The 21,628-nt window shown below is 41.5% G+C and overlaps 2 protein-coding genes across 2 annotated transcripts in view; both read right to left on the reverse strand.

Annotated features, from left to right (window-relative positions):
• The window catches only part of si:zfos-1056e6.1 (uncharacterized protein LOC107988029 homolog), a 249,763-nt gene that overhangs the window by 102,189 nt on the left and 125,946 nt on the right, over positions 1-21,628 (reverse strand). The window lies entirely within an intron of this gene.
• LOC137045729 (synapse differentiation-inducing gene protein 1) overlaps positions 8,730-21,628 on the reverse strand; it is a 73,623-nt gene continuing 60,724 nt past the window's right edge. Inside the window, exon 4 of the mRNA XM_067422616.1 lies at positions 8,730-11,018. Within this exon, the coding sequence (XP_067278717.1) occupies positions 10,860-11,018 (159 nt within the window). The 3' untranslated portion in view covers positions 8,730-10,859. The remainder of the gene's footprint in view (positions 11,019-21,628) is intronic.

A 21,628-nucleotide genomic window follows, 5' to 3' on the forward strand; every position in this document is an offset into this window, starting at 1 on the left:
CTGTGGCTAAGGAGGAAGGAGAAGGGTTGGGGGGCAAACATCTAGGGCATCAGCAGGGGGTGGCAGGGAGAGATCCCTGCCATCGCTCCGCCACGACGAGACGTACTGGGGTTAAAGGAGCGAAATGTCGATGAGTGGTGGTCCCCAGCTGATGACCCGTTCAGGCTCACGGAAGTGTTCAGTGTGGTGTCAGGGCACACCAGTTCAAAAGGCACTGGAGGAGGTGCGTCAGGCAGTAATGTCCAGCAGGAAAACCAACACCTGTATCTTGATATGCTTTATGGACTCAATGTTGAAAATTTAAATTGTTTCAAACTGTTGGCAGAATTGAAAAATAAATAATTTTCTGAAGTTACAATTTTGTTTGATTATATAATGTATTTTACTAAACATGAGTATTTACAATGCAAATCCAAATTATTGTAATTTACTGACAGTTACTTATATATTTTCTTTTCACTTTATGAAGATCAGATTCTGCAGGTAAAATTACAAAAATAAGGTGACTTGACTTGGACTTAACCTACTATAGAACTTGACTTGACTTCACATACCCGTGACTCGACTTGACCTACTACAGGACTTGACTTGACTTGCATAAGAAAAAAATACTCGGGACTTACTTGAGACTTGAAGGTTAAGACTTGAGACTTACTTGAGAATTGCACATGTGTGACTTGGTCCCATCTCTGCTAATTGAAATAAATACTAACATCCATCCATCAGCATGCCAACTTTGAGCAAGAGTGAAAAACAGCTGGCTCTGCAGAAAGGAAGGTTTTAGTGTCTAGGCTGTGTAAGGCCAGAGTTTGTGTGCAGGGCAAACTCAATCGCTGTTCATTTCTAATGAATGGCCCTGGAGAAACGGCTGCAGCAATGATTTCTTAGCCAGACACTTCAGCACAAGGCCTTGCCACTGTGATGAATGTGCCAACAGTTTTCATTTTTCATTTTTCTGTGACGGTAACTTATTTAGCTGTCTATTTATTTTTGATGTTGTTCAAATCACAGACATGATTGTTGAATCTTTTCTCTGCAGTATACCGAGGCTGGTTAAGCCAAAACAATGCATTGTTGTCTGTCATTATAGAACAGATGTATTGCAGAACATTCTAGTAGAGTTCATGGCTCTGTTACCTATTGAGCTGCCTACACTGGGCAAGACTTTAAAGGGGTACTTCAGCACTGGGAAGATGAATCTATATTTAAACTGGGTCATCAATGTAGTAGAAATGTGAAATTATTTTTGAATTTGGTGCTTTCTAGACTGAGAAAAGACAGAAAATGTATTTTTGTCTCACTGGGATGAAAGACTACAATTCCTAGAATGCTTCGCTGCCCTACGAGGCCACTCCCAAAGCCACCGCTACTGAATCACTTTTACTTTCCCACCACAGTGTTCATCTTCATAAAATCAGTTCAGTTAGAGAACAGACACTACAATTAAAAACTGAACGTGTATGTTCAATATGTGATTTAGCCACTGAGGAAGTCTCACAGCTCAAAACGCTGCAGAAGTCAGATATATTGACAGTCATGGATGAGCTCGTGATGAGAGCTGAGTTAAACTCGTCCGCGGCATAGATTCACAGCGCGTGTTCAGTCTGCTGCGTTTTCATGCCTTTGAAAGCTTAACTTTCATAGGAATTTTTTTGAGAAGTTGAAAGACTTACTTTGCTCTGTTGGCCGCACCGTTTAAAAACGAATGCCTGAGGCTGTAGCTGCGAGCTGAGCTGCGAGTGTGATCTCCATCCCCCACGCACGAGTTGAAAACATGCAGAAATGGCTCCCTCTGCTGGCTGTAGTCTTTATCCTCTGGCCAACAATTCCTCCGATGGTGCAAATTGACAATATTTGCATGATGGGAGGAATTTTTCCAGAAATAAAATACATAAATCTCTTTTCTCAGGGGGATATGAGGGGGGAAAGCACAATCATTTGAATATACTTTTAGTATACAGTGTAGTGCACCATGTAACTACACATCACAACATGTAAATAGGAAAATGTTGGTGTTATTTTGTCATTTATTGAGCAGTAGGCTAGTTGGGCCCGTTTACCTTCAGTCTTTGTGCTAAGCTAGGCTAGCGGTGGGTGCGTCAGACAGAGTTATGACACACACAGAGATGAGAACGGTGTGTGTAGACTTATCTAACTCTGGGGGATTCGGTAAATAAGCAACAAGTCCCAAAAGGTACTTGCAAACACGTTCGTATAATGGTGGCTGGACAAGGAGTGCAGCAGAAGGAACAATTTAAATAGTCAACACAAACAAGGAGTATTAATACACACTGCTGAAACATATGAACTAATAATGATGCTAAGCAAGGAGACAGATGAGTGGCACATGAAGAAACACGTCATGAAAACAAACTCGAAGTCCATGAACTAAACAAAACATAATAGTGACAAGTGCACTTTTAACAGTAAATTACACATACTTAGATGCTGCAAACCTAATCCTAACCCGAAGTACACGTTAATTAATATTACTCAGTACTTAAGTAACAGTGACACCTTAAAATAAATTGTGACCCAATATTCCAAATAAATCTTGGCTATATGATAGACATCATAGCTATATACTTTAAATTGTATGTGTCCTGTTATTTCTAGAGCAGACAATGTGGTAAAGAACGTCCTGGAATCTGTGCTCTGGGGAAGGTCCATATATTTGACCAGCTTCATTGATATGCCCCTCACATAAACCAAGGAGAACATGACTTATTTTCTCCAGTAATACCCTCAGGTGAAATCTGTGTTTTTCCAATGTTCAGGTGCTCATTTTGAAAAATAAATTCATTGTGGCATTGGACAGTCTTATTAGGCCACAAGTGATTTCAATCTGTGAATTATAAGTCCATAGTGTTTACAAATCTGCATCCACCCCAAGGCATGGCCCACAACAGGTATTATGTTGCAACCTAATTATTTGGGTTGTGGTGGAAGAGAGATTTAACTAAACCCCATAAATACACATACAAACCTCTAACATTATTAAAGCTCTTGAGATCACATCTCAGCAAATGATCGTAAACATGGAACAACTGTGCATTAGGCTAATTGCTCTCTTACGCCCAGATGCCATTTAACCCTTTTAGCAGAATAGTAAGAGTAGCAGTACAAATGCAGTGGATTGTGCTTCGAGGGGAGCACCGTGTTTTTACAGGAACAACATTTGTCGTTTCACTTCGAATGATGGATGAAAAACACAGGAAGGTGCGGACAAAATGTGCAAAAACATCCATCTGTACCCTTTAACATCAGTCTGAAATTGTGCCTTATCTACCTCTGAAAGTCTCTTACGCTCATCAAGGCTGCATTTATGCAATTAAAACATTAAAAACACTAATACTGTCAATACTAAAATGCTATCACAATGTGAAATAACTGTTTTCTTTTTGAATATATTTTCAAATGCATTGTCTTTTTGTGATGCAAAGTTGAATTAATTCCAGTCTTTAGTGTCACACGATCCTTCAGAAATCATTCGAATATGCTGAAACATTTCTTATTTTTATCAGTTTGGGGTAAGAAAAAACTACCAAAGAAAAATCTAAGTGATCAAAAATAACAAAAAAAACATTCATAATGTTACAAAAGACTTTTTAAAACATTTCACTGTCACTACAGAGCATTTTAATACTTCCCTTCTGACATTTAATGCACTTAGAATCAATTATTTGAAGCAGATTTTATACCAGATGCTGAACTGGTCATTGGCAGTGTTGCACATAGTCGTAATTACGTTTACTTGAGTTATAAGCCTGTATGCTTTCCTCCTCCGCTGGTGGAAAACGGCAGATGTAAACTTCCCAATGAATGACTCACATCGTAGTAACATATGATTTTGAGTCAGCCCTTCAAATGAATCAAGCAATAAATGCTCTTACAACTATGAACTAGGACCACAAAAACCCCATGTTTACCATGCAAAGACCACACTGATTTATTGACTCTTTTACCTCCCAGTTTAAGGATTAATTCAATTACAAACACTGGCGTTGAATTATTACATAAACCCACCGACCCCCTTTAGCTCTCTCTCTCTTGTCTTTCAGTCCAAGGTTAGTAGTTAATGCTAAGATCTTTATTAACCCCATGAACCCCACTGTATCATATTTGTTACACAAATTCATGAGGCCTCTAAATTATCAACATGATCAAAACTGCTGAAAACCCGATGAACACAATTTACTCTCAAGTAAAATGCCTTATAGTGTAATTCTAAAAAATGTCCCCCTTCAGTTTGTGGTACTGTAAATGTGTCTTGTAAAATCCTTAATGATTTTAATAGGCCTACCATTTTATATTGTTAGTAATATTTCAAGATGATGTTTATTTGTTAATCTCTCATCATTATTGTATTACAAAGCATATGTTTTATGTCATGCTTCATGGGGTTAATCTAGACGGGCATCCTGTTCAGACAACATGACTCTTCCCTTTATTAGGTAGCAGTGTTTCACAAGCTGACTACTTTTGTTTATACCAACTATATACAATTTGAGATCATAACCTCAGGCATCCTAATCTGCATGTAAAATGCATGAATCAGCTCAGCTAATATCTCTGGCAAACTGTGGAGATACATCTTCTTTTATGAAATATGCACAGGGGATTCGTTTTTCAGCCAGCCCATGGGAAATGTGAAATGAAAACATCAGGATAGACAACAGGTTAGGTCTAGTTGTCTACCTTTAAAGGACGAGTTTACTAGAAATGATTTGAATCAACCTCAAATTGTGTTTTCTATTACAATATTTGACTATAGACCATCTGCTGAGGCTGAAAGTGGTTGTTTTGCTCATTATTTTTTCAATGAAAACACTGATAATACAAAAAAAAGTAACTTTTATCCATATCTTAAGTTAAATTTAATATAACAATCATAACATAATCTTAAATATAACCTTACTTTAACATAAATGGACAGTTGTATTAACATAACTGTTTTTTTGCCATTCCAATCCGATGTCAATAATCAGAACCAAAAATTATAAAATGTTGTCCACAATGTCAAATGAGGTTCTGATGGGTCGTTTCTTGTTGTCAAGGAACTATTACTAATACATAACAGAATTAATGTTAGGTAGGTTTGCATTGTCGGAGCAAATGCAGTGTGCAATTGGGTTTTATTGGCGTTTCGTGAACACATTTGTGACGCTGGACCACAAAACCAATCATAAGGTTCCATTTTTGGGGATAGATTTTTAGGGATTTATACATAATACATTATACATTTATACATAATCTAAAAGCTGTATAAATAAGCTTTGCTTTGGGGTATGGTTAGTTAGGATAGGACAATATTTGGCTGAGATACAACTATTTGAAAATCTGGAATTTGAGGGTGCAAAAAAATATTGATTAAGTTGTCCAAATTAAGTTGTTATTAAGAATACATTTTGTATATTTACGATGGGCAAGTTACAAAATATATATATATATGGGACATGATCTTTACTTAATATCCTTAATGATTTTTGCCATAAAAGAAAAATTGATAATTTTGACCCATACAATGTGTTGCTGTTTCCTTATGTCACAAATAAACCCCGTGCGACTTATGGTTTTGTGCTCCAGGGTCACATTTGTGAATGAGGGCTGATAGTTTAATACACAGCATGAACTTCTAAAATATGCACTTCTCGATTAATATTTGGAAAATTAGACAACATTTTGTCGGTCTGTGAACCTTCACTTTTTATAACACTTCATTATAAAGACAAAAGGCATTAGCATAACATTAAAAGACATTGTCCAAATCAGATGAACACACCGGCACCATGTTTGAATGAAAAGACCACATTTAATTAGCATGAGCTTGCTGGCAAGAGGTGTTTCCCAAAGTATGGGAGAAAATTTGACAGCGGAGGCATTTACAGCTTTATAGACTGGCATGTATAAACTGAAAGCCTTAGGATTTAATTACAGAGTAGATAATAGTGAATGTTACAGCCCCACAAGAATGACTTCACCCATACATTCTGGGAAAAAAAGTCCACACGCAGGCTTGAGCAACCCATCTATATGGCTTTATGTTCATTGTTTCTGTAATATCAAAAGAGAAAATGCCCCTTCGTGTGTCACAATTCTTAAGAAAGCACTGTGGCACTTCAAATAGATGCTTCACGTAATCCAAAAAACATTCAAGAAAAGTCATTGATTGTTCAGATTCTAGTTCAGATCTTCTTCTGATCTTTTGACAGGTTAGATATGTATACCAAATATTGTGTTTGTTACAAACCAATATTAAAGTCAAGATGAAATGCTGTTCACAGCCCATTTTATTTCTATAATCTGATTTCCGAGTGAAACAATATCCAGCAAGTGAGTAGGGTTGCACCAGCCGTTTGTAAGATCTTGGAATGTAAAGTCAACACTAGAGGCTAAGAAACGTCGTAGGACATTGTGTCGATTTACTGACACTAGGGGTTGCACTTGGGAGCCCCAAACACCCCTGACACTTCAGAATTGGTGAGTGGAGTTTGCATGTCTGGACACAGGGGTATAAAAGGAGATGGCTTGCTCCACTCATTTAGGTTTGTGCTGAGGAGCCAAGACAGCATCATGGCCGTTTCAGCAGGTTGTTCAGTGCAGGTAGAACAGAGTTTACAATAGTAACTAAGACATTCCCTATCTGTCACCCACTCGACATTGTTTCATGACACTCGTACCTAAGCTAAACACCACAACTAGCTGAACAGTTACAAGGTTTGGCTGTGCAATATTGGACGACTGCCCTAGCAAAAGTGCACTCAGGCCACATCACACACTGCAAAAAATGCTTTTTTTACTTAGTAAATTTGTCTTGTTTCTAATCCAAACATCTACAAATTCTTAAAACAAGAAGTGTTTACTAGACAAGCAAAAGTAATTGTCTTGTTTTTGGGGGGAAAGAACTCAAAATTAAGAGAGTTTTTGCTTAAGAAAAATAATCTTAAAACAACATTATTTTACTTACCCCACTGACAGATTATTTCGCTTATTTTAAGCAAAAACTCTCTTAATTTTGAGTTAGTTTTTCCCAAAACAAGACAATCATTTTTGCTTGTCTTGTAAATGTTTCTTAATGTAAGAATTTTTAGATATTTAGACTAGAAACAAGACAAAAATACTCAGCAAGAAATGCATTTTTTTGCAGTGTAACCTCCCCAAGCCCTAGGTAAATTGCAGAAAGGGAAACTTTATTGGTAACTTTATATTACCAATAAAGAATCAGCACATGTGGAGCACTAAGCCCACATGAACAAAAAAAGCAAACATCACCTCAGAGAAGGGGAAGCGATACACCCAGCAGGTTGCCCGAAAAATACCTGTTCATACCCAGTAAAATTCAGGATAAAACCAGCTCCACGCTGAGATTATAAAATCTTGTGAAAGTATTGGGTGTAGCCCACCATCGGTGCTCCACAGAAATCTGTCAGGGAAGCGTCATTGACTAGAGCCCGGGGAAAGCAACACCCCTAGTGGAGTGTGCTCACATTCCAGGGGTACGGCATGCCCTGGGCTTGGTATGCCTAAGAAATGGCATCCATAATCCATTGGGTGATCCTCTATTTGGAGACAGCCTTCCCTTTTATCTGTCCCTCGAAACAGGCTTAGAGCGTCTAAAGCGTGGTCCAAATCCAGTAAATGTGCAGGCCGTGCACTGGACACTACAGAGATAAGGCTGTGCCTGCCTCTAGCCCGAGAGAGCACTTGCAAGTTCACTAGCTAATAGATGGGCAGGACCTTGTTGTGCTGGGGAAGAATGTGTCTGATTGTCTCCATCTGCATCTTCACTGCTGATAACTGTTGTGAGAAGACCTCAACAATATTGTCAAAGAAGGCCCCCGGGAGATGGGAGTGTCAAGACAGCACACTTTCTCTGCATCTCGCATCGCTACAAGGTTTAGCCATAGATGGCACTCCTGGGTTGACATCGCCCGACTCACTATACTGTGAAAGAGCACTGTCCTTCGGATGAGACGATAAACTGAGGTCCTGACTCCCTGTGGTCCTCAAAAATCCCATGGCACTTCTCGTAAAAGAGTAGGGGTGTAACCCCGGTGTCCTGGCTAAATTCCCTCCATTGGCCCTTACTAATCATGGCCTCCTATAATCCCCATCCACTGAATTGGCTCTATCCCCCTCTCACCTCTCCACCTATCGCTGGTGTGTGGTGAGCGCACTGGTGCCACTGTACTGTGGCTGCCGTCACATCATCCCAGTGGAGCGGCACACTGGTGGTGGTTGAGGAGAGACCCCTGACATGAGTGTAAAGCGCTTTGGGTGTATAGTAGTATAGTAGTATATATGAAAGCGCTATATAAATGCCTCATTCATTTATTCATTCATCTCCAGCCTGACCTTTGTGGCTGAGCGCAGGTCCTGCATAAGCCTTGGGTCAGCACTGCCCTCCTGTAGTTCTTTCAATGCCTTGGCTTGATGGAACTGCACTGCAAAAAATGTTTTTCTCACTTATGATATTTGTCTTGTTTCTAGTCAAAATATCAAAAAAATTCTTACGTTAAGAAACATTTAATAGACAAGTAAAAATTATTGTCTTGTTTTAGGAAAAAATAACTCAAAACTAAAGAGTTTTTGCTTAAAATAAGATAAATAATCTGCCAGTGGGGCAAGAAAAATAATCTTGTTTTCTGTTTAAATTAAGATTATTTTGCTTACCTCATTGGCAGATTATTTATCTTATTTTAAGCAAAAACTCTCTTAATTTTTTAGTATTTTTTCCCCAAAAAAGACAATTACCTTGCTTGTCTAGTAAACACTTCTTATTTGAATTTTTTTAGATGTTTGGATTAATCATACACGGTGTGTTAATAGGCCAGAGGAGAACTGGCACCCCAACTGAGTCTGGTTTCTCCCAAGGTTTATTTTTTCTCCATTATGCCCTGATCGAGTTTTGTTTTTTTCAGTTGGGGACACTAAAAATATTATCCAAGTTATTCAACTAAATATACAAATAAAATTAATTAATTAGGTCTTATTTAATTCTATAAACTATAATACAGATCTGCCAACATTGTCGCTATATGATAGATTAAAATAAGCTGATAACATCACTGTTTTCTCCAGAACGACTGTACAGCCAAATCAAAGTTTGTTGCAATATTGTCCTGTTTGACACTGTGAAGCTGCTCTGAAACAATCGTCATTATAAAAGCGCTATATAAATAAACTTGGTTTCACACACTCAACCGGTGGGACCACCGAGTACCCCCTGGCCTGCCCGCCATTGAGTGTATTGATGGCGGAAGAACCTGCGAAGTGTGTTCTGGCGGTGAAAGGTGCCTTCCACGTTTTTGTGAGTTCCTGGTGCATTTCCAGGACTTGCACTGGGAGCCCAGAAACCAATTATCCAACCGCGAAAGCTCAGGACAGGGTGGAGGATTCCACTTAAAGGGGTACTTCAGCGCTGGGAAGATGAATCTGTATTTAAACTGGGCCATTAATGTAGTAGAAATGTGTAATCATTTTTGAATGTGGTGCTTTCTAGACAGAAAAGACAAAATTTGTCTCATGGGGATGAAAGACAACAATTCCCAGAATGCTTCGCTGCCATGTGAGGACACTCCCAAAGCCACCGCTACTGAATCACTTTCCCACCACAGCGTTCATCTTCATAAAATCAGTTCAGTTAGAGAACAGACACTACAATTAAAAACTGAACGTGTCTGTTCAATATAATGTGATTTAGCCGCTGAGGGAGTCTCACAGCACTAACGCTGCAGGAGTCAGATTACACCGTGGGGCATTCAAATATACTTCAGGGTTTCTACTGATAGAAAGCCATATGCTAATCGCTGAAGTAACCCTTTAAGGCCAACATGTGGCTCGGGCAAGCACAGCAGCCAACTGAGCATCAGTCTTAACCTGCACCATCAAACCAGATGGTGGTGGCTTAGGCGAGTCAACCGCTTCCGAAGGGAAAAGCCTACTTTTCAATGCTGCGATCAACAGTTCATCCTCTTCGCTAGCCCCGAATGAGAAATTTAATTCACCATGAGGTGAACCACCTTACTCATCCATGAACGCAACTGGGTGGAATGAGCATGCTGTGGGATGAAAGGCCTTTTGGGATTCACCCGAAAGAAACCATTTCCATTGCAATCCTCAGATTGCTCTCTGCGTTTGGCCTGGTGTGCATCTGCTGCAATTCAATCAATCTGCTGTTTCATTCCGACTGTTTCTCCTTGTTGGAGGCTTCCATGAGTATTTAGTTCAAATGTAGTAATGTTTTAACTAAATTTAATGGTGCAACAAAATATATTTATTAGTGTGTAAGTTGCAATTAGACAAAGTTGTAACTTGGGCACAGCTGGTGCAACCGCCCATATTTCATCTAGTTGGAATTTATTGGACCGGCCATCCGTTATCCAATGCTATCTGACAAAAAGTAAAGTTGTTTCAGTGGCAGAACAACTGATAACATTTTGATGAATGATTTCTTTGGAAAAATGTGCACAATATGAGCAGGAACGTGCATTTAGTAAATCAAGTATTTACTTAAGTAAATCAGGTCCCTTTTGATTTCACATTGACTTTAATGTGGCCAAAATCCCTTATATGTAGCATTAGATTTGCACTTGCACATACGTTGAGCGCAACAACAACAACAACCAAAAAAAATGGTGGCACGGTCACATGAAAATGCAGAAAAGTGATCAGGACACTTACACAAACAGTTTTGTTCCACATGAAATGGGAACGTGACTTTTAAAAGTGCAGGAGAGGAACACATTGCTGGTGAGTCCTATACTGTGACCCTTAGGCGTTTTCTCAAAAAGCTGATCCCAAAGTAAACCAGTATTTTTCTGACTGCTGAAAGAAAGAGTGGTTTGAGCATGAGAAGGCTACAAGTGATTGTTTTTGGAGAGGTATGCGATAAGGGCCACAGCCACTCCCACGTAGATGCCCGTCCCGATGGTGATGGACAGTACGGCGAGGAAGAGCGCGCGTCTGGAGCTGGAGCTGGCGTGATGAAAGTCCCCTTTAGTCACCGCTTTGTTAGTCTGCATGAGGGAGGGAGAACAAAGACAAAAAATAGCACATGTTGACATGTTTTGGAAAGGTTTGCAGTGTGAACGAGCTATGATCGCAAAAGAGAGATGCAGAGAGAAAGAAAACAGAGAAATTATTAATTGGCCCTTTTCCAACAGCTGACTGACAGATCTGGTAAAGTGCATAAATAATAAGTGCCGCATGACTCAGAGCTCTCCTGCGGGGGCTCGCAGCCTTTGAAGTCCAGGAAATGTTGCCAAGATTTAGGAGAGATATTTCTGATGAATTCATTTACATCTCAACACCCCGCTGCCACGTTGTTTTCCTTCCCTGCTCACTTACAGATGCTCCTACCTGACCGCTCAGAGATATTTTGCCATCTATTATCTTGATTTATTACACAATGGTTGTAATTTCATACGGAGAAAAGCTGAACTGTCTGCCTGTAGGCTTGTGTCTTTCATCTTTGCCAACATCCATCACACAGTTGTTCGGCCCACAGTAATCAGATGATGCTAATCGGGTCGTATTGAAATTGCCCTCACATTTAGCAGCCGATCATTATTCAGCTACGTCTGACCAACTGCATCATGAGGTAGGAACAAAATAAAAATGACTCTAGTCATGCTCAAATGTGCATTTCCTTTTGCCTGGATGATCTCGAACTGATGGGTGTCAGACTAGCAAAAAATGAGAGCATGTAAGAAAGAGATGAAACAATATGACAATCGATATGACATCATGATTGTAGTGACCAAAATGATCAAGTTATTGTACAAATGTGCTGGAAATGTTCAAAAGGTACTGGCATATACACACTGAAAACATTTCACAAAGTTTTATGTCAAAAAACCGACAAAAAAAAAATTAGCAACACTATGCCCTAAATATCATAATAGAGATATTTACAACTCCTACGGTGGCCTAATAAGTCCAAGATTAACACGGCAATCCCCCTCTTCGCATTCGACACGGTGCTATCGAGTGTTAAAATGCGAAAAGCGAAGCTTGAATTTACTTCCCTCTTTGGTTAATGTACTTTCAAGAAGGAGGGGCAACATGGCGACCGGCATTCGAACCCCTCACCCGTATGTATTTTCAATGGCATATTATAAACTTACGAGAATACTTTATTACTTGAAAGAAGTAAATGTAAATGAGGACATATTTTTGAAAGAACTAAGTGTTTTTAGCTAAGAATAAACTAAAAAAGTTACACAGTGTAGATTTAACAGCTGGATCCTGCGCAAACCCTCTTTTGGCGTTAAAAAACTACTGTCAGGATTGACTATTGACACGCAGTGAAAAAGTAGCGCTGAAAAACGTGTGGGTACAGTTATTTTTGGAGATGACATAATTGTGCATTTGTAGGAGTTTCCCTTTAAGATGCAAAATGTATGGGAGGAGAGTATTTAAATGAAGGCAGCAGCTATTCACGCCAAGTGTTAATAGCAACTAGATTCTATTTACCCTTAGTGAAAATAGCATATTTTCGATAATTGCTATTTATACTAAGAGCAGATAGCTGTTATTTCCCTATCTCGAGGGAACTTCGAGCTGCGTCGAAACGCTAGGGGACGCCTCTGCGTACCATGTCATGAAGCACTTGTGTAATCAGTCCAATAGCGAGACGATACGTCACAGGCGGGTGACGTCATCGACCAGGAAGCTATAAAGCACACCTGGACCAAACAGTCACTAGCTTCTGTGTCTTCACAAGCGCTCTGTGTGAATTGTATGTCCATTTATTGTGTGTGTGTTCAAAAAAAAATACAGAAAGAAAGAAATATGGCAAGTCAGTATAAGTGTTGTGTTCCTCCCTGCCCACGTTACATCACGGGTGGGGATACACACGTCCTAATGTGTGATGTGTTTGGGGCTCGAGCATGCCCAGTCAGCTCTCGAGGGGGTCGGCTGCGAGCATTGCGAGAGACTCCCAATGCGCATATTAAGATCACGCCGGGCACTCTTCGAGGAGAGTGCTTTGGCTCGCGGTCCTCAGGGCTCGGGTCCCGCTGTTGCCGAGGCGCAGCGAAGGCTCGCGTCCTGGGGATCGCAGTTGGATCTAGTGGCGGGGTTAGAGACGGGTGATCCCCTATCTCTGCCTTTACTCGCTGGATCTCATGCCTCAGTTAGCGAGTTGGAAGCACGCTCTGCGGTTTTCTTCCGCTCGCGCTGAGGCACAAACGCAGCAGCACTCCAGCTCCGAGGAACTGGATGTTGTTAGCGCTGATGATGATCTGCCAAAAGAAAACGACACACACACACTCATAAAAAGAGGTGCTATTGGTGTAACTCGCGCTGTGTCCAGGTTAAGTTTAGACTGGCCGGCCGAGTGTCAAGAAGTTCGCCAAAAAATAAATAAATATATAAATAAAATAAGAAAGAGAAAGAACAATATAATGGCGAGCAGACAGCATGTTTGAGATTACGAGGGGCTGAATCTAGTGGCTCGGATCTCGCGTTTGCCGAGGCAGCGCGTAGATCACGGGTCTACAATATAGATTCTATGACTCGATCGCGGATCTCGCGCTTGCCGAGGCAGCGTGTAGATTACGGGGTTGAGTCTAGTGGCTCAGATCGCGTGTTTGCCGAGGCATCGCGTAGATTATGGGTCTACATCTATCATTCAGAAAGGGCGACGATGTCTCGCGGGGAAGAGACGCTTGCGAGCTATCTCTCCCACGAGTCCGCATCGTTACACAGCCCCACAGCTCCCCACAACAAGCCGGTAAAAAAAAAAAAAAAAAAAAATCCGGCTTTGGGGGTAGGGCATATTCGGCAGCAGATCAGGCGGCCGCCGGTTTGTATACGGCGGTTGCCCTGCAAGCATATAAAGCAAGCAGACCTGCTGGGGGATATTGATATTGAGATGTGAAATATAAAATATATATATATATATATAATAAATAAATAAATCAAAATGTCCCTCTGGGGCTGTCGGGCGGGGCAGCCTCAGCCGAGTACATCCTTTCTCAAACCTACACCGAGCAAAACAAAGAGAGAGCGTGGCCGCTCGGGGCCCCCCCGCAGAGAGATCGGGGGTCCGGGCGACGCGCTCAGTCCCCTCCGGGAGAGTGCGGCTCGCCGAGGCGCCCGCTCGTTCCCGGTGCCATCGGGGGGTGGGGGGGGGTGGGGGGGTTCCGGTCTGCCAACCCTGCCACCGTTGGTGCTTCAGGGCGCGGCGGTCCCCGGCGAACATATATCTCCTTGTCCGCCCGGAAACGTAGCGGTTTGGGGTGTTCGCGCCCTCTCGTGAGGGCCCCGGGGTGGTCAGTTCGGTTGCTACCTGCCGGTTATCCGTTACAGGACACCGGGCTGACCACCCAGGAAAATCCAGAGACCAGCCTCAAAAGGCTGGTTCCCTTAGTAGATTTTCTGGCAGCGTGGAAACTTCTGCCGAATATCTCAGAATGGGTCCTGCTCACATTATAAAAAGGGTTCGGGTCACACCCACCCGTGTTCAGCAGGGTTACTCCTACGGTAGTAACCCCCGAGCAGCCTCTGGTCATGGAACGAGAGGTACAGACTCTTCTGCGAAAAGAGGCTATACACGGGTCCCTCCCCTCTGCAGAGAGTCGGGCTTTTACAGCCGGTACTTCATAGTTCCAAAGAAGGATGGAGGGTTAAGGCTTATTTTTAGATCTGCATCAGCTAAACAAAATGCTCACGATAAAACAGATCGTGTGTCACGTCAGGTCCGAGGACTGGTGTGTCACAATAGACCTAAAAAATTGTGATCGCGTCGGGTGTGGAAGCTGACGCATCATATGCTAACATTGGCCCAAGGCAAGATGCTCTCACTCAGGGCGATGTACATCCCGGGGGTCCTGAATGTAGCGGCAGACTCCCTGTCGAGGCAGGGAGTGATGTCGGGAGAATGGAGACTCCACCCGAGGTGGTGGAGGAGCTGTGGATCCGCTTTGGGCGAGCCCAGGTGGATCTGTTTGCGTCTGGAGAGACGACACACTGTCCAGCATATTTCTCCCTCACGCATCCAGCCCCGCAGCCTTCCCCCCTCTGGCATTGCTCCCAGGAGTGCTGGAGAGCGTCCGCCGGGACGGGGTTCAGCTTTTATTGGTAGCCCCGCTCTGGCCGGGCCAAGTATGGCTCGCCGACATTATGTCTCTCCTAGAAGGTTCTCCCTGGGAAATCCCAGTCAGGAGAGATCTTCTTTCGCAGGCCGGGGGGTCAGTACTGCACCCGCGCCCGGAACTGTGGAAACGGTGGGCTTGGCCCCTGAGGGGGCCCAGTTCATAAACACGGGTCTATCTACTGAGGTGATAGAGACCATGTTGCACTCCAGAGCACCATCCATAAGGAGACTTTACGCACTCAAATGGAGAGTTTTTGTCGCCTGGTGTACGCACCAGGCTTTGGACCCTGTTAACTGCCCGTTCGGTTCAGTTCTTGAGTTCCTACAAGAAAAATTCTCTGCAGGGTTATCTACGTCGACACTGAAAGTATATGTGTCGGCGATATCTGCTTATCATATTCCATTAGATAATGCATCATTGAGGAAACACCCTTGGGTCATGCGTTTCCTTCGTGGTACTTTGAGGCTCAGACCTGCGGCACGCTCGAGGGTGCCTACTTAGGCAGTGGCACCCTCTTGTCTGGAGTTTGCACCAGGAATGGTAAAAGCATTTCTCTTCCCGAGGGAATGATATGCTCCCAAGGTCCCGACTAATGTGCCGGGACCAGTAATGCTGCAGGCTTTCTGTCCGCCTCCGTTCACTAGTCAAGACCAAGAGAAGCTAAATCTGCTATGTCCGGTCAGGGCCCTAGATGCATATGTCCACAGAGCTGCCCTGTGGCGAAACTCAGAACAGTTGTTTGTGTGTTTTTGGGTCCCCGAGCAAGGGAAAACCGGCTTCAAAGCAGACGCTTAGCAAGTGGATAGTCGAGGCTATTTCGCTCGCTTATGAGTCGGCCGGACATCCTTCACCAAGGAGGGTCCGCGCCCACTCCACTAGGAGTATGGCTGCCTCTATGGCTCTTATTTCTGGAGTTTCATTGTCAGAGGTATGTGATGCAGCTGGGTGGTCCTCTCCGCATACATTTGTGAGGTTTTACAATCTAGATGTAGCCTTACACCGGGGTCCCGGGTGTTTCTGGGTTGATTCACACATACAGACATTTGGGACTCTGGCGGCGTGGGTATTGAGGTCCCCTAGCGTTTCGACGCAGCTCGAAGTTCCCTCGAGATAGGGAACATCTCAGGTTACGTATGTAACCATGGTTCCCTGAGAGGGAACGAGACGCTGCGTCGCTATGCCATACTCCCGCCATGCCTGTGATCGACTTGTTCGGCTTTTTCCAGAAGCTAGTGACTGTTTGGTCCAGGTGTGCTTTATAGCTTCCTGGTCGATGACGTCACCCGCCTGTGACGTATTGTCTCGCTATTGGACTGATTACACAAGTGCTTCATGACATGGTACGCAGAGGCGTCCCCTAGCGTTTCGACGCAGCGTCTCGTTCCCTCTCAGGGAACCATGGTTACATACGTAACCTGAGATGATTTACTAAGTGAAATAGCATACTAAGGTGAAAATAGAAACATATGCTGCATCCTCCGGAGGTCATGTTTGAAGGTTGCATACATCATGGAGGCGTCACTTAAGAAAAGTAAAAGTTAGATTGCGAATAAAGAAATAAATGACAGTATTTTACACCTCACAAGGAAGAACAGTGAGTTTTATTACGGTTACTTTTCTTAAATAAGACATCCTTGATGACGTATGCAGCCTTCGAATGCGACCTCTGGAGACTGCATCAATATTCTATTACACCATGTAAAAGTAGCGGTTCTTTGCAATATGTATAAATAGGAATTACATGCAATTTATATATATTATTTGACAGATACATACTATGCACCTCAGTACTGTTGTACATTAACAGAATGCAATAATTTTTTTAATGGATGCCACCTTAATTGGACAACAAAAGCCCTCCCTACAACTACCCCTGACTCCAAATAAATGCTTTTATTATTATTTAACATTTCGGTCTTTTATCTTTGTTTTATACCATTTTCTTAATTTTTATTAAAAGCAAAAACTTTTCCGTTGTGATATGCGATGGGATAAGGGAGAAGAGCGAGCTCGGTAAAAGGCGGATTCGAACCTGTGTCGATGACGTCAAAACCAAGATCCTTAAAGGTTATGCTTTACTGACTACACAACTGAAGACGTTGAAATATGTGCGTCTTTGTTATCTTGTTTGGCCCAATCAGGCATTGTTAGATGGAGCTAGTGAGAATAGCACTTGCACTTTTATTCCTGTGATGAATTTTCAGCATCATTCCCCAGTCTTCTAGCCTGACGTGGTCATACTCAATTCTAGTCAGAATATGAGTCTGAAACTGCTCCATTGGGCTGTGATTATGGACATGGGGATGAAAGGGGGGCATGGGGATGATAATTGGACAGACCTACAACCAATCAGAGCAACGAAGCGATGCATTGTCAAATGTCAACATAGTTCAACTGCACTGTGTTGCCAAGTCCATGTTTTTTTCCCTGCGGGTTGTTTTCTATGTCCGCGGGTTGAAGCGACTATTATGTGATATATAGACCCAAGAGTGCGAATTTTAGCAGGCAACCTTGCCAAAATAACACACATTTTACCCTCCAAACGCCATTTTTCCCCCGGAGAACCCCCTGAGAAGCTCTTGTTTAGGGCTAGTAGTTGGTGGGTTTTGTTGTAAAAATTGGCAACCCTGTCTGCACACGCGCTGAAATCAGGCTGGAATACACGATCTTTACCGGTGTTGTAAAAAAAATTAATAATTTAATGATACACAGAGTACTTACCCAACATGATCATCATTTTTGAGAGAAATAGTGAAGGTGAATGCAGATACAAACAAGCTCTCCGTTTAGGATTTGAACAAATATAATCCAAGCCCCTTTGATGACGTGATGATTACGTTACTGTTCATCATCTGTCCATCATCGTCTAAAGCCCGCCCTGATGATTTCATTGGTCCGAACAGTTTCTGTTCTGGGATAATTACTCCTCTATGGAGCAAGGCCAGACCGAACCGCCCGTCCTAAAAAAATTGTGGGCGGGGCTATGTTCGGCTGGCAACCAGGCTATCAGTCTTCAGTGTCACATGACCCTTCAGAAATCAGTCTAATATGATGATTTGCTGCTCAACAGACATTTCTACAAACTTTTTTTTGTGTGGATACCATGGTACATTTTTCAGGATAAACAAGATTGAAGAATAGAAAATTAAGAAGAACAGCATTAATTTGAAAAAGAAAGAATTTGTAACAATGTAAACCTCTTTACTGTTTACCCAGTTTAATGCATCCTTGCTGAATAAAAACCTTACTTACACACACTTTTGAATGGAGAACAGGCATTGACACAACTAATAATTTCCTGTAGCAAATGAGAATGTGATACAAAATATTTTAATAATGTGCATCTAATCAATGCCCAAGCAACATTAATGAAGTAAATGTTCAGTTTTTCATTTCTGAGCTGATACAGTAAAAGGAGAAGATTCACAGGCATAGTCAACCCGTAAGATAGTTTCTCCTTTCTGGAAGAGCTTCCTGTGAAAGTGGTCATTGAGAGGACAGCTGTAAAATGTATGCCTTCTGCCTGCTTCTGGGCCTCTTGAGATTGCTGAAAGATGTCAGCGCTGACCACAGCGCGGCAACCTGCCGCAGACAGGCATGGGAATATGCTAATGGCATAGAAAAACACAATAAAGCAAAAAATTAAAAGATAATGTTTAATTGCTGGGAAACTGCATAGTTTTCCAATACCTGCATGTTACCTGACACTGACTGCGGTCATTTACAAAGCTTTGCTACAGACTCTTGTAATAGCTGGCAAAACATGAAGGTGATTAGGAGGAGGTAATTTGGATAATTTTTTATTTATTTTTTTGCTGTGTTCTTAATAATTTAATCACTTTTAGATTCACATTTAAGCCTCTTTTACATTTATTAACAACTGCCATGCTGTAATACTTCAAATAACCTGAAGTATTACATTTTGGCAAATACTGGTCCCACACCATCTGTGCTACAATTTTGATACTTCACATTGTGTGCTATTACATTTCTAAAGATATGATCAGATATGATTCCCGCCTGGAGAATGACATAACTGGCAAGAACAAATCCTGCACACTTACACTGAAGGAGGGACCAAAGCCTATTTAGGGATCTCAATGAGACTTTGGTGAGATGCTGCATAGCAAAATTACTCAGAACACACCTCAGCACCTACAGAGCAACCCTTGAGAAAAAGAAGACTGTTTCTCAATATGCATTCGTACCACACATCTCGTCTCATCCTCAACCATTAAAGTTCAAGTACAGACTTGAGAGAATCTTACATCTTAAAGGGTTCATGAACTGAGAAAGCAAATTGTCCTTGATCTTTTGACATATAATAGGTCATCATGCTTTAAGAATATCCTGTAAGTTTCAGAACCAAAAACAGCTTTTATTCTCAACAGGCCCATATAACGCCTCATTGTGGAATGAACCTGTAATTCGCTTGTTAAGTCTCACTGTAGAAAAAGTATTTAGAAAAAAAGTTACCTAGTTGCCTTAAAAAAAATTGTTCATTGAAATTTAAATTTTGAGTTAATACAATGAACATTTTTTGAGATTCGACAACCTTTATGAAAAAATATTATTAAAAGATTTTGTAAGCATATTGGGTAATTGTGTGTTTTATTTGTGATGACGCAGTGAAACATGCCAAATAGTGCAATTTTTTAATGATTTATCAAATTTTTTATGTGGTTCAGATACGATAATATTTTGAGTTTCTATTTATAAAAACAAATTTCCTTCATTGTATCAACTCAAATTTTCAATTTCAATAAACTCAAAATTTTAAGGCAACCAGGTTACTTACTTTTTTAAGTTAAACCAACAAAAACCAACAAATACATTTTACAGTGTGACGTCACGCGGCAGCGCTTCTCGGTCCAAATGCTCTATCTCATACCACAAGAAAAACAACAAATGGTGCTAAAATACACACACAATGTGGTGTAATACTAGAAAAAAGTTATAATCATAACTTTTTGTCCATACCAAAACCTGATGAACATTCTGAAGTGTTCAATTATTTTATGGAAAACGCACAGCAAACGTAGTTCCAGGCAGCTCTCTTGACCGCATTACAGTTCCATATCACTTTGAATAGTTAACTGTAATAACGGAAATTACAGGACAAAACAAAAACTGCATAAAGCAACTTAAAGGACATTTTTTCACTAGCGAGGTAATAACAGCACTGTTTAGAGACGCACAGAGGTAGCCTAACTCACGCAAGCTCTCTCTCTCTCATAATTTCATTAAAGGTACCCTAGAATGATTTGAAACAATATGTTAAATTGTTCTCTAATATCTACATAGAGGGTATGTGGCTTATTTAAGGGCAAAAATTGTCCAGATACAGTTTTACAGGTCCATTTACAACCCTATAAATTGTCCCTAGGATGTAATGCTCTGTTTTTGCCTTATTTGGAAGAGTCATGAATATTAATGTTGAGCTCTGCTCTGATTGGCTCATTTCAGCAGCTCACAGCAGTTCAGTGAAGCGGCTCGTGGGTCCTGACAGAACACAGACCGACTGAATGACACTTTAAGCAGAACATCTCAAATGGAGATTGATAAAATGAAATCTTGTCAACTGACTGTCATTTTAACTTATATGGTGGAAAAGGTGACATTTGCTAGAAGGATCGAATGAATGATCTAAGCAAAGTATCTACAGTTGTATTTTGTAACACAAAATAATATTACCCTTTGTCATTAGACACACTATTTAGTTTTGTATGGTACTTGGTGTTTCCTATTGTTACTTTTCCTAGCATCTTGCGTTATCTAGACAATGCTGTCTCTAAGAAACTTTCAATTTAATCAGAAATTGTTTAAACAGTCAATAAGTGGATAAATCAGTACTTACTGCTTGCAGGAAAAACAGTTGTAATTGACACTTTCTTCAGTTTAAGACGCTGAGCGAAGCTTGCTTGAAAAGGGCCGAACAAACGAACGATCTTGAATTAAATTGTTGTGGAATCGTATTATAAACATCAACCATGACAGTTGACTGTTGACATCCATGTGGGAAGGATATGTAAAGTCCTCAGGTCTCCTGAACAGCCTGGAACATGAAGTGTGTCCATGCGAGCCGCTTGTTTTGATGATTTGCTCCATTTCTGGCTGACAATGCACATGTTAGGACAGATGCAAATGTTGGGGGCGTGCATATAAATGATCCCCAACGCTTGCGTCATGGTTGGGTTTATGTTGAGAAGCACTTTTTTCCGTGGAGTTTTGGATTCACGAGATTTACATAAGAAGGGAGGAGGCAATGGTGTTTGAGACTCACAGTATGTGATGTCCATGTACTGAACTCTTATTATTTCACCATGGCAAGGTTGATTAAATTTTTCCATTCTAGGGCACCTTTAATAACTGCAGTAGAATCGATGGCTCAAGCCTCTCAGCTTTAAGATTATGTTTCGGAACTTGCAAAAGAGCCGTTGGACAGTGCTTTAAGTGGGCCGGTACGCGCCGGTACTCAGTACCGCCACTTCCAAATATAGCTTGAGCGTACTGCCACCTCTCCG

This window comes from Pseudorasbora parva, chromosome 17 (genome assembly GCF_024679245.1).
Source record: "Pseudorasbora parva isolate DD20220531a chromosome 17, ASM2467924v1, whole genome shotgun sequence".
Classification (NCBI taxonomy): Eukaryota; Metazoa; Chordata; class Actinopteri; order Cypriniformes; family Gobionidae; genus Pseudorasbora; species Pseudorasbora parva.